This window comes from Camponotus floridanus, unplaced genomic scaffold, assembly GCF_003227725.1.
Source record: "Camponotus floridanus strain SB8 unplaced genomic scaffold, Cflo_v7.5 scaffold68, whole genome shotgun sequence".
In the NCBI taxonomy this organism is placed as follows: Eukaryota; Metazoa; Arthropoda; class Insecta; order Hymenoptera; family Formicidae; genus Camponotus; species Camponotus floridanus.
This window is the reverse complement of record NW_020229836.1, coordinates 93787-106918: the sequence shown is the minus strand read 5'-3', so window position 1 is coordinate 106918 and position 13132 is coordinate 93787. Positions and strand designations below refer to the sequence as shown.

The 13132-nt window shown below is 27.7% G+C and overlaps 3 protein-coding genes across 7 annotated transcripts; all 3 read left to right on the top strand.

The window, feature by feature from the left end:
- The first annotated feature begins 894 nt into the window (after positions 1–894).
- On the top strand, positions 895–6125 carry LOC105258533. 3 transcript variants are annotated; one of them, XM_011269829.3, is made up of 9 exons: positions 895–1005; positions 1669–1780; positions 1915–1973; positions 3769–3952; positions 4189–4529; positions 4849–4926; positions 5011–5182; positions 5272–5507; positions 5599–6125. In XM_011269829.3, the coding sequence occupies exons 2-9, from the start codon at positions 1741–1743 to the stop codon at positions 5653–5655; spliced, it is 1167 nt and encodes a 388-aa protein (XP_011268131.1). In that variant the 5' UTR covers positions 895–1005; positions 1669–1740; the 3' UTR covers positions 5656–6125. The 3 variants fall into 3 exon arrangements, 2 of the variants coding, with proteins under 2 accessions (XP_011268131.1, XP_011268130.1); XR_003123533.1 differs by lacking the exons at positions 895–1005; positions 1669–1780 and having other exon boundaries at positions 1787–1973; positions 5327–5507; XM_011269828.2 differs by lacking the exons at positions 895–1005; positions 1669–1780 and having other exon boundaries at positions 1787–1973.
- A 1930-nt stretch (positions 6126–8055) lies between these two features.
- LOC112639484 lies at positions 8056–9762 on the top strand. 2 transcript variants are annotated; one of them, XM_025413559.1, is made up of 4 exons: positions 8056–8446; positions 8691–8789; positions 9138–9497; positions 9624–9762. In XM_025413559.1, exons 1-4 carry the CDS (start codon positions 8291–8293, stop codon positions 9708–9710), a joined length of 702 nt encoding a protein of 233 aa, XP_025269344.1. In that variant the 5' UTR covers positions 8056–8290; the 3' UTR covers positions 9711–9762. The 2 variants fall into 2 exon arrangements, with proteins under 2 accessions (XP_025269344.1, XP_025269345.1); XM_025413560.1 differs by lacking the exon at positions 8691–8789.
- A 301-nt stretch (positions 9763–10063) lies between these two features.
- Positions 10064–12126, top strand: LOC105258530. Of its 2 annotated transcripts, none has more exons than XM_025413561.1 (4): positions 10064–10205; positions 10695–10770; positions 11070–11095; positions 11998–12126. In XM_025413561.1, exons 1-4 carry the CDS (start codon positions 10119–10121, stop codon positions 12079–12081), a joined length of 273 nt encoding a protein of 90 aa, XP_025269346.1. In that variant the 5' UTR covers positions 10064–10118; the 3' UTR covers positions 12082–12126. The 2 variants fall into 2 exon arrangements, with proteins under 2 accessions (XP_025269346.1, XP_011268127.2); XM_011269825.3 differs by having other exon boundaries at positions 10983–11095.
- Positions 12127–13132: the final 1006 nt, after the last annotated feature.

Sequence of the window (13132 nt, the reverse complement as noted above, 5' to 3'; positions counted from 1 at the left end):
AAGATTCATATATGACATCACACACAGAAACATAAACTCATTTTACTTACAATCGGACGACACTTAAAGTGAATATGATGAATATAAAGGAGATATGCATTATAATTTCCGGTAATCAAACAATCGTGAGTATTTCTCTTTGAAATTTTGAGATAAAAATAAATATACTTTAGATAGTATAATGTAATATGCTTTTAGCGTATATACACTAATGCAATTTTCATTTTAATTCTAGTTATTTGTTGCGAAGAAATAATGATTAAAGACCTTAATTAATGTAAGCACGAAATTTTACGAGGAAATAGTCAGTAAAAGATCATATCTTGACCTTCGCGAAACATGCTTTATTTTGTTTTTATATTATAATGTAAAACTCAGGCGTCATATGTATTTATGTTTATTGAACATCGCAGTTTCTTTTAAATTTAACTTTTAGATTTATCTATTTTTTAAAATATATATATATATATATATATATATATATATATATATCATTATAAATCATATATTATATAAATTTTATTTTTTATCGTATAAATTTTAAATTTATAAAAGTACAGCAAATTCTATTATATATTTATTATCACAAGAAATGTAAAAGACAAGTATATAAAATTAAATGTAACGCACACTAAAAAGGCGCGTAATAAAATTAAATATAATTTATTTTATTGCCTTATCTTTTAAAGAATTGTAATACAAAAGAATCGTATTAAAATAATAATATAATCAAAATTATAAATAAAAATAAAAATGTTTAAATATACCGCCATGTTAATAACGGAAATTCAAACAAATAATCAAATGAGATAGCAATAAATTGACCTTTCGCATGACGTTGTAACTTTATATAATCCTACTTGATAGTCTCGTCAGTCTTTTACAAATCATGGAACTGTCACGTTCGCAGTTTATTTAACAGATATTATTATAGTATAATTTTCCGTAATTTTAAAATCGACATATATTTTTATCAAAAATACAGTGAAGAATAAAAATTTTAAGGTAATATACCTTATCAGTAGACATGAATTATATATGGTCTGAATATTGTGATTTTAAACCAAATTTTAAATAACGTTAATCACAATATACAAATAATTTTTCCAATTAAACTTTCCATTAAAAGGTACCATTGATTATATTAAATTATTGTAAATATTCATTTTTGCTATCGATATTCTATTAATATTCATATTATCATCTTATCGATTGCATTTATATTTTATTATGTTAAGGCTATTGAACATAGTTTACAGCTTACATTTTAGCTTGATTGAATGAATTAGAATATTCTCTTCAATTCTGCATTATAATAGCGGTTCTCTTTCTGGTATTATGCATGGCCGATCAAAGTGCAATCAAATTTTTTAAAATACAAAAACAATAAAAGAAAAATAATAAAAGAGAGAACGTATATAAAGTTTATTAAATTATCTTTCTAAATTATTCTAAATTAATTTTTGCTAATAATAGTGAACAGAATTTCTTTTTTTATCCCAACATAAAAATTATTAGAAAACGAAATTTTTCCAGCATAAAATTATTTTTCGTTTTAAAGAGTATATTCTGAACATACGATGATTTTTCTTCGAACTACACGATTAATCATATCAACTTGCACAACAAAGTCACTAATAATTTTCTCTAAATCGTTTTTATTAATAGTTCAAGGAATAAATCCGTTGGACTCTGTACCATAAAGCCTAGTTGAGCGAACAGAGCGAATTTACCATACGAATGATACGGATCTCGTTGAGCTTTCCCCTTCCAGCAGCAGGTGAGTAAGAGATGCCCTCCGGTCAGGCCGAGAAATGACTACTACCTACCTGCCTACTAGCCTCGATCCTTCGTCAGTGAACGCTAAGATGTCGTTCGGCAAGGTAGCTAACTGCTTGCTTATCGCTTTCGTAGCTCTAGCTAATGGAATGCCGCAGAACCAGATTACGGCAACTACAGAATCACCTGAATCAGTGAGTAGAGAAGATGTTTTAATTTAATCGTTTATCAGCATCAATTATAAAAAGCTTATTTATAGATTTTTCTATTTAATGAAAGAAACATGAGTGCATATATTTAGAATGTAGAATGAAAAATAGAAAACAACATTTATATATCAGTTATGTAAAGATCTACAATTTTATATAACCAAATGTAATTTGGTTTTGATTAATTAGTTACGAGATTATATAAAAAATAGAAATTTTTGATACTGAGATATAGGATAGTACAATAATGTGTATGACGAGACAAGAAAGATATCATTATATCATGCGCATTGATAGTTGTACATGATGAAATGAGATGTTGCTTTTCACGGAATCTGTTACTTATTGCATCCAAATCGAACAATTACATGAAATATGCATACATTACTAGATGGCAAAATCAAATACATCGAACATTACAAAAAAAAAAACAACGCAACGCTTAAATTAACTCTCGATTAACATTTTTATATGTCTCTAGTATATAATATAAATAAAAACGATAATAATTTTTGCGCTATTATTTATGTTAAATATTTAATGAACAGCGCGTGGATGTGATATGATTCATTATAATTCAGCTTTTTTATTCCCAATAATTGCGAAAATGATTGTATTCTGCGTATCGAATGTAGCTTTAACGTCATCATAAATTATTACGATTATAAAGAAATGAAACAAAAATTATGATGAAAAAAGACGAAATTGATCAATTACTCTTTGATTGTGAGAGAAAAAATATCTTAGAAAAAGTTACATTTAATCTGGTTAGATAATCAGGTAGTCGTGTAGTCAGAGAAAGGATCATGGAAATGTCAGAAGGTTTGCATAAAGCTGAATCATCATTCATCGATATCGTTTAATTGTCTCAATTATAAAAAATAAAGATACACATATTATTTCGAATTTATAACAATCTGACAATTAATTGTCAGAGCAGAAATACGCGATATGAAGGTTTATTAAAACGGCTGCTAAGAAACATCTGCTATAAACAAGAGAATTATGTTCTTTATTTATAGCTCTGAAGACACAAAGTGAGATAACTTAAAGATCATGAGGAAGCTCAACAGTTCAGAATTATGCAGTAATAAAAATAATGAAAAAAATACGAAGTTTAAGTTTATATAATAATAGCACTTATCGCAAATTTTCTGTTTAATGGCGATATCGCATATGTTATTAAAAATGTTTGAATATTTTTCTTAAAAAATAGCTAAAATAATTGTCGTATTTTTTATCTAATTATATTTTTAATCTTGTTATTTTTTATCTTTCTATTTGTTATTTTTTATTTTTCTCATTTTGAAATAGTTTTTATGTCATTAAAAGGAAGTATAATATATTTATTTTTTTTAAGTTAATATTGTTATATATTTTAACGCGTAGATAATTCGTAAGCAGTATTAATATTTTTGCGTATCGTTTTTTTAAATCTATTTACGCAATATCTAGCGTGAAAATATTTGATGAAAATTAGTGCAACGTCACGGTAGGTAGAACTTAGCCGGAAAGTCAATAATGAATAAAACACTTACGTGCACATTTCTGCAAAGAATTAGCCTTTTTATGCCTTGTGGTAGAGAAGAGACAGGAAACGTAATTATAATGTGTCATCTGCAATCTAAATATGGAATATCAGATAACATTGTGAGGCAAACTTGTACAAATTGTGCAAGAGAGAGAAAGAGAAATATTTCTATTTAAGATTACATAAAATAATCCATCTTGCTCTAATATATTCTCAGTTCTGAAAAGAGATTCAATTGTCACTGCATAGCTCCCGTTTCTCCAATTTACTAACGGAGGAATCCGGGTGAACTTTGGAGGCTATCATGCTCAAGCTGGACTCGGCGGGGTTCTCGGAGAAGGGACAGGGGGTGGACTTCACGCGAGCGCGGGAACTCCGTGGGGTGCGTTCGCGGGTGCGGGATTAGGTGGCCAATTAGGCAGAGAAAATCTCGGTTAGTATTCTTAAAAATAAAAAAAAATATATTACATTAATATTAAAGAAAGAGAGAGAGAGATGCATTCTTATGTTTGTTTATTACAAATAAAATTAAAGACAAGATATCTAATACATATTTGAAAAGATATTACACAAGACAGCTTTTGTCTTCCGATATAAACTCAATCAAGTCTTCATCGAAGGCATAAATATCAAAGAAACGAGTAAAAGCGAGATGTATAATATTTTCAGGCGGCGGTTTGTACGCTCGTGCTGGACTCGGTCGTGGAAGACCGGAAGCTGCGGCCGGTCTCGGTGGAAGATTGGATGGACGATCGTTGAACCCGATCTCCGGTGGTCTTTACGCAGGCGCGACACCGGGTGGTCCAGGAGTCGGTGTGCAACTTGGCGGAGGAATCGACGGAGCTGCAGCCGGTAGCACGGTCGACGAAGCTAAGGCGGGTGCATCCGGTGCGGGAGAGGCTAATGCAACAGCGGATGCAGCTACAAGCGTAACGAAGCCGAGCAAAGGCCACACGAACATACAGATCATACGTTCGAGAGCTCAGAAGGAGAGAGACGAACAGAAAGAGGTTTCGATCGATATGTTTTCTCTTGCGTTGGTCTTTTATTTATAAGCGAAAGATAAACAACACATATTATAATTTTCTAGGTTTCGAATACGATATCGAAACGAGATATCGAGAAACGCGAGGATGTTCATTGATATTCTCTAACACGCCTTCTTAAAATAATAATCGTAGTTTCGTAATTAGTATCTTAATAACTGCATAACCGTATTTAAATCCGGTAGTATGATTTATGGGATAACTCTTTTTTAACAATTATTTTTGTATAAATACATTCGTATTGTGGGATATATCATCTTTAAAATAAATCTATCGAATGCAGAAGGTGGTGGCGCTTGCAGCTGCCGCGTTGCCAACTAACGTGTCTGCAGATGGAAAGGTCGAGTCGCCAAACAAAGAGGTAATAAAAGCAGAAAAATTATCGAGCAATTACGAAATGATTGACAAATTATTATAAACGTCTTTCTCTTCTTATGCGCAACAGATACGTGCAGTCAAAGTCGTTGCTGTGCAACCTCCTGCAGCGGAAGTTGGTGTAGTCGGATCGATTAGTCTGTTTGGAGCGGCGCCAGTCGTGAAATCCGTCGAAAAAGACATTGTGGTCTCTGCACCTGTTGCACCTGTACAAGACACAATTAAGACGGTTACAACAGGAGGTGAGCAATCATTGTATAATTTATGAATGTTACTTATTAATGTTACATACTTGAGCGTTATTTTATGAAACATTTCTTTCCTTGACTAGACGTGAGCCCAACCGTAGTTGTTTCAAAGCCTGTATATCCGCGCTGGCATTTCAGAAAGAGGTTCTGGACCGTTCCTAGGAAAGTAGTCTACGTCGCTCCACCGGCGACAGCTGATTCTCAAGGCTCACCTTCGGATATGGTCGGTGAACTCTTCGCCAATTCGGTGGGAGATAGTGGCGGTACAGTTGCTGTGAGCAAAGTTTATAGCGGATCCTTATTCGATGACATCTTCAACGTAAGTTAATGCCCCGTATAATCATCTCGTAAGCGTTGCATCATGCACAAGAATTTACGGAGTTTCTAATGAGCTACTACTTTCTCTTCAGATTCCAATTTCTACGCTGTCCGCTGTGAATCAATTACTGAGAAACAACGTCGGCTGAGATTTCGCATTCTTATATAAGTTTATATTTGAAAATAGTCGTGCAATATATGAAATTCACGAGCGAGGATCGTGAGCCACGTTTTTTTCGCAAGGTCCTCCGAATATATTTAGCGTTCTCGTATATTCAGCCACTTTCGTGTTTATTCCAGCCTATTTACGAATGACAGGCACATACGTGATATCCATCCTGCGATTTCCTGCACGTGATCAGATTGTAATTCCGTCTAGTAATTTAACATACGATAGTATTTCTTTGTTTCAAGCTGCGAGTCATTTTAATAAGACACATTAATAAATTTTTATACGAGAAAAGGAATTTGCCTGACACGAATTATTTATGTTCTCCTGAATTTAATTTTATCATTTTACGACTTATATTACTCATGCGTATATATGATATGTGTAAACATCGTACGATACAAAATTCAAGGATATTTCATCAAGAATGAATATTTACTTTGCTTCTTACTTTGCCTTATTGTTAGTATGGATCTCATAAAACCACAAATGATCGTTATAAAACGTATTAACTACAATCGCATTATTATATTTAAGCAATTAAAAGATATATAATGCGATTATTAAAAAAATAATAAGGAACGATAATAATATAAAACTGGCAGAGATGTAAAGAGAGATAGAGATAGTAAAACAATGGACAAAGAATAAAATATTGTAAATTATAAGCACGCTAACATTAATGAAAAATTTAAGAGCAAAAGAGAAGCAAATGACAAGGAAAATGAAGACATATGATGAAGAATATAAAATATTAAAATCGAAAGATGATTCTATGATTACACATATATAATGTAAATATATAGCGAGCCAAAATTTTCATTCGAGAAAATTTATGCGTAATAATTAAAAAACATACGTATAATTTAAAAAATACAATAAGTCTCAGTTAAAACAAATTAGTTGAAACAAACCTATTTAAAACAAAATTCGCTCGTTATAAGACAAATTCTACTATACAATATATTATCTTATGCAGTACATATACGTATAAAATGAACCTTGAAATAATTTCTGAGAATATGAAGAAGTGCATTTTTCTGTCACAAGAACTCCATTCTACGTCATTATACTTGTCAATAGCCATTAACATAATCATGTTTAAATGGAAAGCGTTATCGCATTTGAGACATTGCTTCATCAGAATGGTTACGGTATGAAAATAGTGGAAATATCTCACAGATATTAATAGGAATTAGTTAAATAAGATGCGATCTTAGCAACGTTATCTCAAAACGCAATTGCGCTACTATTTATTACTATTACTAGAATATTACAAAGTGTCCATTACGCAATTTTCTTATCCTACGTATTATTTAATAAATTTTAAAATAAATAAAAGGGAATATCTTTGCCAATATATAAAAATTAATGCATGTAAATATAATAAATATTAATGCATAAATATATATATATATATATATATATATATATATATATATAATGTAAATATAAATATAAAATGTAAAGATGTCATTTAATCTACAGAATTGCATAATTTAATCAAATGCAATTCTTTAAAAAATTTAAATTTGAATAATGAATAGTATAGTAGCAATGTTAATAAAATATTGGAACTCAAACATTTACTCACAGCTATGACGCCACGTCTTTTATTTTTTATCAGAATAATAATTTTTTATCATTCATTGTCTGCGTTCGTAAACCAGTCACGTAATATAATAATAAAAACTACGTGCTCGCTTGTATAAATAATATCAGGCGCTCTGTAACGCATAGAAGTTTATAACTTAGAAGCATATTCAATTTTATAATAAATTTAAATTTCTTTTATTTTTGCAGCTAAACAAGAATAATCTTTATAAAATAATATGTTATATTTTGTAACAGAAAACTTTCTTGCCAATCAGATTGCAATATCTCTCATATCAAGTTATGTTTTAAATTTTGAAGTAATATTGCTGGTCGCTTCTATTATTTTAATATAGTTTAACTATATAATTGCTATAACTATGTACACTATTTTTGCAATAATAAGCTGTATATTATTGTCAAAATATATTTTACATTTATTCTCTCAATAATCTTATAATTTATACTGATTAATCTTAATAAACGCATATTGTGAAATAAATTATTTATTATTTTATACCTAAATTATTTTATTCTTTTATATCTAAGAATATATTATTATTATTTTTTTATTATTATTTATTATTATTATTATTTTATTATTATTTTTTCAATACTAATAGTCTGAAAGATTTTTATAATAATTTTATATTAATTTATACAAATTACTACATGTGTATGTGTGCGCACATCGCGATTTCCAATATGGACAAACATACCGAAAGAGAAAGTAATACAATGTCGTAAACTGGTAAGTAAGATCGTCATCGTGAGCGAAATCTGTTAGTCGGTTGTTCGCTCTTCAATAACGAACTTCGACGAGATACGTGCCATATTTTTAAAATTTTGTACCTAACGATTATTTAAGTGTCAAAGTAAATTAGTAAAAAAGTTACTTTATATTAATCATTCGCTCAACATCTCTATAAGTGCAAATATTCTTTGAAGCGCGTATGTGTTTAAAACTCTTCTCCGTTGTAAAATTAATTTTATAGAAATTTTTTATACACTATTAAAAAATAATGTTGCGAATTATAATAATTATATCGTTTATATTGTTTATCTGCTGGTTTGACTCACTGAGTGCTCATCCTGCGGATGAACCGACAAAGTTTATCCTCAACAACATACAAAATAATACAGAAAACATCTCGCCTTCAAAATTGGAGGAAGCAAAGGTAAATTTGCATTTGTACTATTCGTGCGAAAATATATGAAAATGCAATCTTTAGAAAATATAAACGTTATAAAAGGACGATACGCGTTATCTTTTTTTTTGTTTAAAACGATAAAACAAGCAAATCTAAATTAATCGAAAATTTTATATAAAAAATTCCTCAACTACTCTGTACAAAATTCTAATTGGATCTTCGAGATTCGCCAGCATGACCGGTAGGCGAAGTCAAAATTACTGTTTTGTAGGAATCATTAGGACGTGTTTTTGATGCGATTAGAATCGGCACAGGAAGATTTATCAATTCGATAATATTGGCCAGAAACATCATTATCAATCGAGCGGAGGTAATTATTATATCTATCGAATTTTTCTACTGACTATATGCGACAGTTATTATGAAAATATACAAACAATTGACATATTATTGCAATTAATATTAATCAAATATATTCTTTTATCAGTAACGATTTATAAAATGGACAAAAAGAAATCATAGTTGAAATTCTATCATAAATAGGGTGATATGTGGAAACGTTATTCTCGTTTGTTAACCAACTATAGCAAATATTTAACTTATTATTGTTGTTTTGCATTTTCTTTTCATTTTCGCTACTTATTCTTACTACTGTTAAATAACAATTTATTTAATTTATAATCGAAAAATTATAATATTGTATCTTTTTCTTTTATAGCAATTAAATTCTAAAACTAATGAAGCTCAAAATAATCTTGATCCAGTAGTAGTTATTAAGTTCGACAAGTCTAATCAAAGCCGCAGATCAGTGCAAAGTACAACACCGATAGTCTTGTTCCATCAATCACCACGAGAATCAGTTCGTTTAGAAAATGAGACTGAGCAAGCAATTTTAGAAAGACGAAAGCCTGACAACATCAGACAAATATTGAATAATATTGTGACGCCTACGCCAATCGTTGATGGAATTAAGGAGGAAGAAAAATACGGTAATACAGGAGATAAATTTATTGGATTGGGGAACATGATCGTTAAGGGCTTCGTAAATCTCACTAATTCTTTGAGCACCATAGTAAACGTAAGTATCTTGCAAAGCAACTGATATATTATCGACGCAGCGAATACTTGCAAAAATTTTAAAAATTAAATTTCCCTTCGATTATTTCAAGAGCATGTAGAACAATTAAATTGTGCGTATTTTCAGATCCCTTATAATGCTGCCAAACAAACTTCTCGAGCAGTATCTCAAATATTAGACCAATTAGGTAAACGGCTTATTGGACTCGAATAATAAATATAAATGTAAATACAAATATGTAATTAATTACGAAACATGTACATAGATCAAATAAAATATAAATAAATTGTCTTTTAACTATGAAAATTTTTTGCTTTTTGAGAATATATAAAAAAAAATAAGAAATACCACGCAAAATACCACGATATGTATATGCGTATGGAAGTACTGATATCAAAAGTGGCTACAATTAATAATAGCACTTAACAATAATGATTTATACCTTTTAGAATAATTTTCGAACGAATGATAAGATATCATTTTCTGTTATAAGGAAGTTGCGGATAAGTCAAACGAATGTCAGTTTGCTAAAATATTTTTTCTACTTTTATTCGCGAAATAAAGATACTATTTCTAAAAAACTTAGTATTTTTAAATTGTGTTATATTTTCTCTTGAAGATATGATGATGCAGTTACGTATATTTTTATATATATTTTTATTAATGTTCTTCGTCGGAATCGTCTTGGGAAAGGGGGAATACGGAAAAGTAAGTAAATATATATCGAGTATATGCTATACATTTTGCATTATGTATAATAATTTAAATATTTTTTTTCTATTATAAGTAATTCTCGTTATATTGCCAAAACTATGCTATTATGTCATAATCTCTAAAAAAATTAATAATATTCTCTAAATAATTTTTAAGTAAGCAAAAAACTGAACAAAAATTACGAAGAAAGAATTGTCTGATAATTCAGCATTGAAAATATATTTCTTCTAAATAATATTTACAATAAAATTTATTGAAAGAATTTCATAAATTCTAACTGCAAAATTAAAGAAAATATACTAAATTATTACAAAATCCTGGACATTTTAATTTATAAGTATGTTTGTGATAAAGATGAAACCTACTTATTACAGTATTTTTATTTAATATCTATTTTATCTTAATTTATAATCATTTTACATAGAAAATAGCTAATTTGTATTAATACACTTAAAGCAATTAATAAATTATCTTTTTCTTTAGTATGCATTTGAAGAAATATTGAAAAGAGAATCGAGAGATATAAGTGAGAAAAATTCGAATTATGTAGCTTTTCCTGGTAAGTAGTTCTCGTTTATCAAAGTTCATCTTGTTAATAGAAAATTTATTAGCTTTTGTATCCTATTTACAAAGTTTTTTCTTCACTTTGTTTCGGACCGTTTAGTTTCTGCTATTTTAAACTTAATATTTTACTTATAATATTATCTAAATTTGCATAAAAGAAGAGGAGGATTAAATTAAAATACTCAATCGTCTATTATACTTATTTAGGGTTTTATTTATATCAATTTTTATATCAATTTTTATATCAATTTTTATACATCCTAAAAATTGGAACTGCATTATGCAACAATGAAGAATTGGCTCCTTTTGTAAAGGACTGGGTAAGTAATTAATATATCTAAATTAACTATATAATACTTTTACTAAAATACAAAAAATATTCTTAAAAAAGCAGTTTCGCACATTGCAGAAGCACTTTGTTTCATGATTAATCTATTATTAGCTTCCATGTAGGATCTACTTTAATTCAATAATTTTTTGTTGTCTGAGAAATATGAAATTAATTTCTTCTAAGCTGATTGAACTTATAAAATAATTTCTTATGTTATAAGTTCTTGATTATTATATTATTTGTAATTGATATTTTAATTACTAAATAAATTACTAAATGGAAATTAAGATTTTATAAAAATAAGATATCTAATTAAAAAATTAAATTAAATAAAAAATAATATATTTTAACTATTCATTTCTTGAAGTTTAATTAGCAAGACCTGATATATTTTTTTAAATTGTTTATATATAAAAAAGATTATATATTTATACATATATTTTAATATATATTTTTGTTAAAAGAAAAATTGTTACTAAATTATATAAACAAAAATGTAAATAATATTTTCAAAATAAGTCGTGAAATATATTTTGTTAAAGTTGTCACACAATTCAATTTCTGAGCTGTTTAAGTAACACAACTATTGATATCATTTTTATACTTATACACACACATACTATATATATATATATATATATATATATATATATATATATATATAAATTTAGCTTAATATATAATATTGTACAAGCATAATTATTCTTATTCTAATATTGATAATATCAAACTAAGGTATTAATAAGATTAGTAAAATAATTTATTTAATATCGTTATATATTATATGCATATACAGTACAATATGTATATGTAGTACAATAAGTAGTATTACATACAAATTATTTAATATTAATATTATCTTTTTATAAAAACACTTTTTTTAATTTGTAGGAAATATGTAAGGTGGCTAATTATCTCAATGATACATTCTGTCAACACTTTCAAGTCAAAGAATATTTGGATTCAAAAAATTAATTTGGAGTAAAAAGCAGCTATGAAAGTTATAATCATAAGTTTTAGAATAATTATAAAATATTTGTTTATAACTATTTTCAAATATTTGTTTATAATTATTTTGATTAGAATTATAAATTAGAATTAGAATTAGAATTAGAATTAGAATTATAAATTAAATTCTGCGACAAAATAATGTTATAATTCGTAAAATTTTGCTTTATTTCCCAATAAAGTAATTATCTTGTAAGATAAATCTTTATCTTTGTCGATATAATATGTTACAATTAAATGTTTATTTGTAAAAAAATATATTACTGTAATCTCTTTAAGGATTTAATGTAAGGATGTATCTCTTTTCAATCATGCTAAGTAATTTATATAAAAATGCTTATGCATGCTAACAAAATGATTTTATAATTAAAGTAAATGAATTATATATGTTAAACAATTATTAATTTTATTGCAAAATTGTTTTGTATTCGCATAAATTGCTCATAAATGATTAAATTGCAACTTGTAACATAAAACTAATAACTAAAATATCAATTAAAATCGCCTAATCGTTTAATAAATGTTATTATACAAAGTGCAGATATCGTTTGATTTTTATTATATATCTATAGATTTTATTTATTAATTAGCTATGTATAATAGAAAGTTATATCATAGCTTAATATATGCATAAATATTAATAATCGTGATAACTACCGATATTATTTGACTCATCGTCGATACGATAAGTTCTATTAAGGTTCGGTATCAGTATGTCAAGGCGGTACGAAATTGCGTCTTTTTTCACATTAATTATGTGAAGACACGCGATATACAAGCGAGGTTATCGCAAGAAATAATTAGTCGTCCGCTATTAGATAAGCAAGAAATGACATTCGACTACATAAAAGAAATACAATACGATCTACGTCTTTTTAAATATTTTATTGTCCTTTACAGCTAAATACTTTCATCGTATAAATATATGTAAATAAAAGTCTTTTCTACAATAAAACAAAATCATGCATCATTTAATATGTATTCTAAATGCAAACTATTTGTAAAATTCTATTTTATC

Bases quoted from the DNA above. Each gene is read 5' to 3' on its own strand.
- LOC105258533 (XM_011269828.2), top strand. From the start codon at position 1,815: ATGACTACTACCTACCTGCCTACTAGCCTCGATCCTTCGTCAGTGAAC. The intron at 4,530-4,848 runs GTTTCGATCGAT...TATCGAATGCAG, and splicing joins AGAGAGACGAACAGAAAGAG to AAGGTGGTGGCGCTTGCAGC. The intron at 5,508-5,598 runs GTAAGTTAATGC...CTTTCTCTTCAG, and splicing joins TATTCGATGACATCTTCAAC to ATTCCAATTTCTACGCTGTC.
- LOC112639484 (XM_025413559.1), top strand. From the start codon at position 8,291: ATGTTGCGAATTATAATAATTATATCGTTTATATTGTTTATCTGCTGG. The intron at 8,447-8,690 runs GTAAATTTGCAT...ACTGTTTTGTAG, and splicing joins CAAAATTGGAGGAAGCAAAG to GAATCATTAGGACGTGTTTT. The intron at 8,790-9,137 runs GTAATTATTATA...TTTCTTTTATAG, and splicing joins TCATTATCAATCGAGCGGAG to CAATTAAATTCTAAAACTAA.
- LOC105258530 (XM_011269825.3), top strand. From the start codon at position 10,119: ATGATGATGCAGTTACGTATATTTTTATATATATTTTTATTAATGTTC. The intron at 10,206-10,694 runs GTAAGTAAATAT...CTTTTTCTTTAG, and splicing joins GAAAGGGGGAATACGGAAAA to TATGCATTTGAAGAAATATT. The intron at 11,096-11,997 runs GTAAGTAATTAA...TTTAATTTGTAG, and splicing joins CTCCTTTTGTAAAGGACTGG to GAAATATGTAAGGTGGCTAA.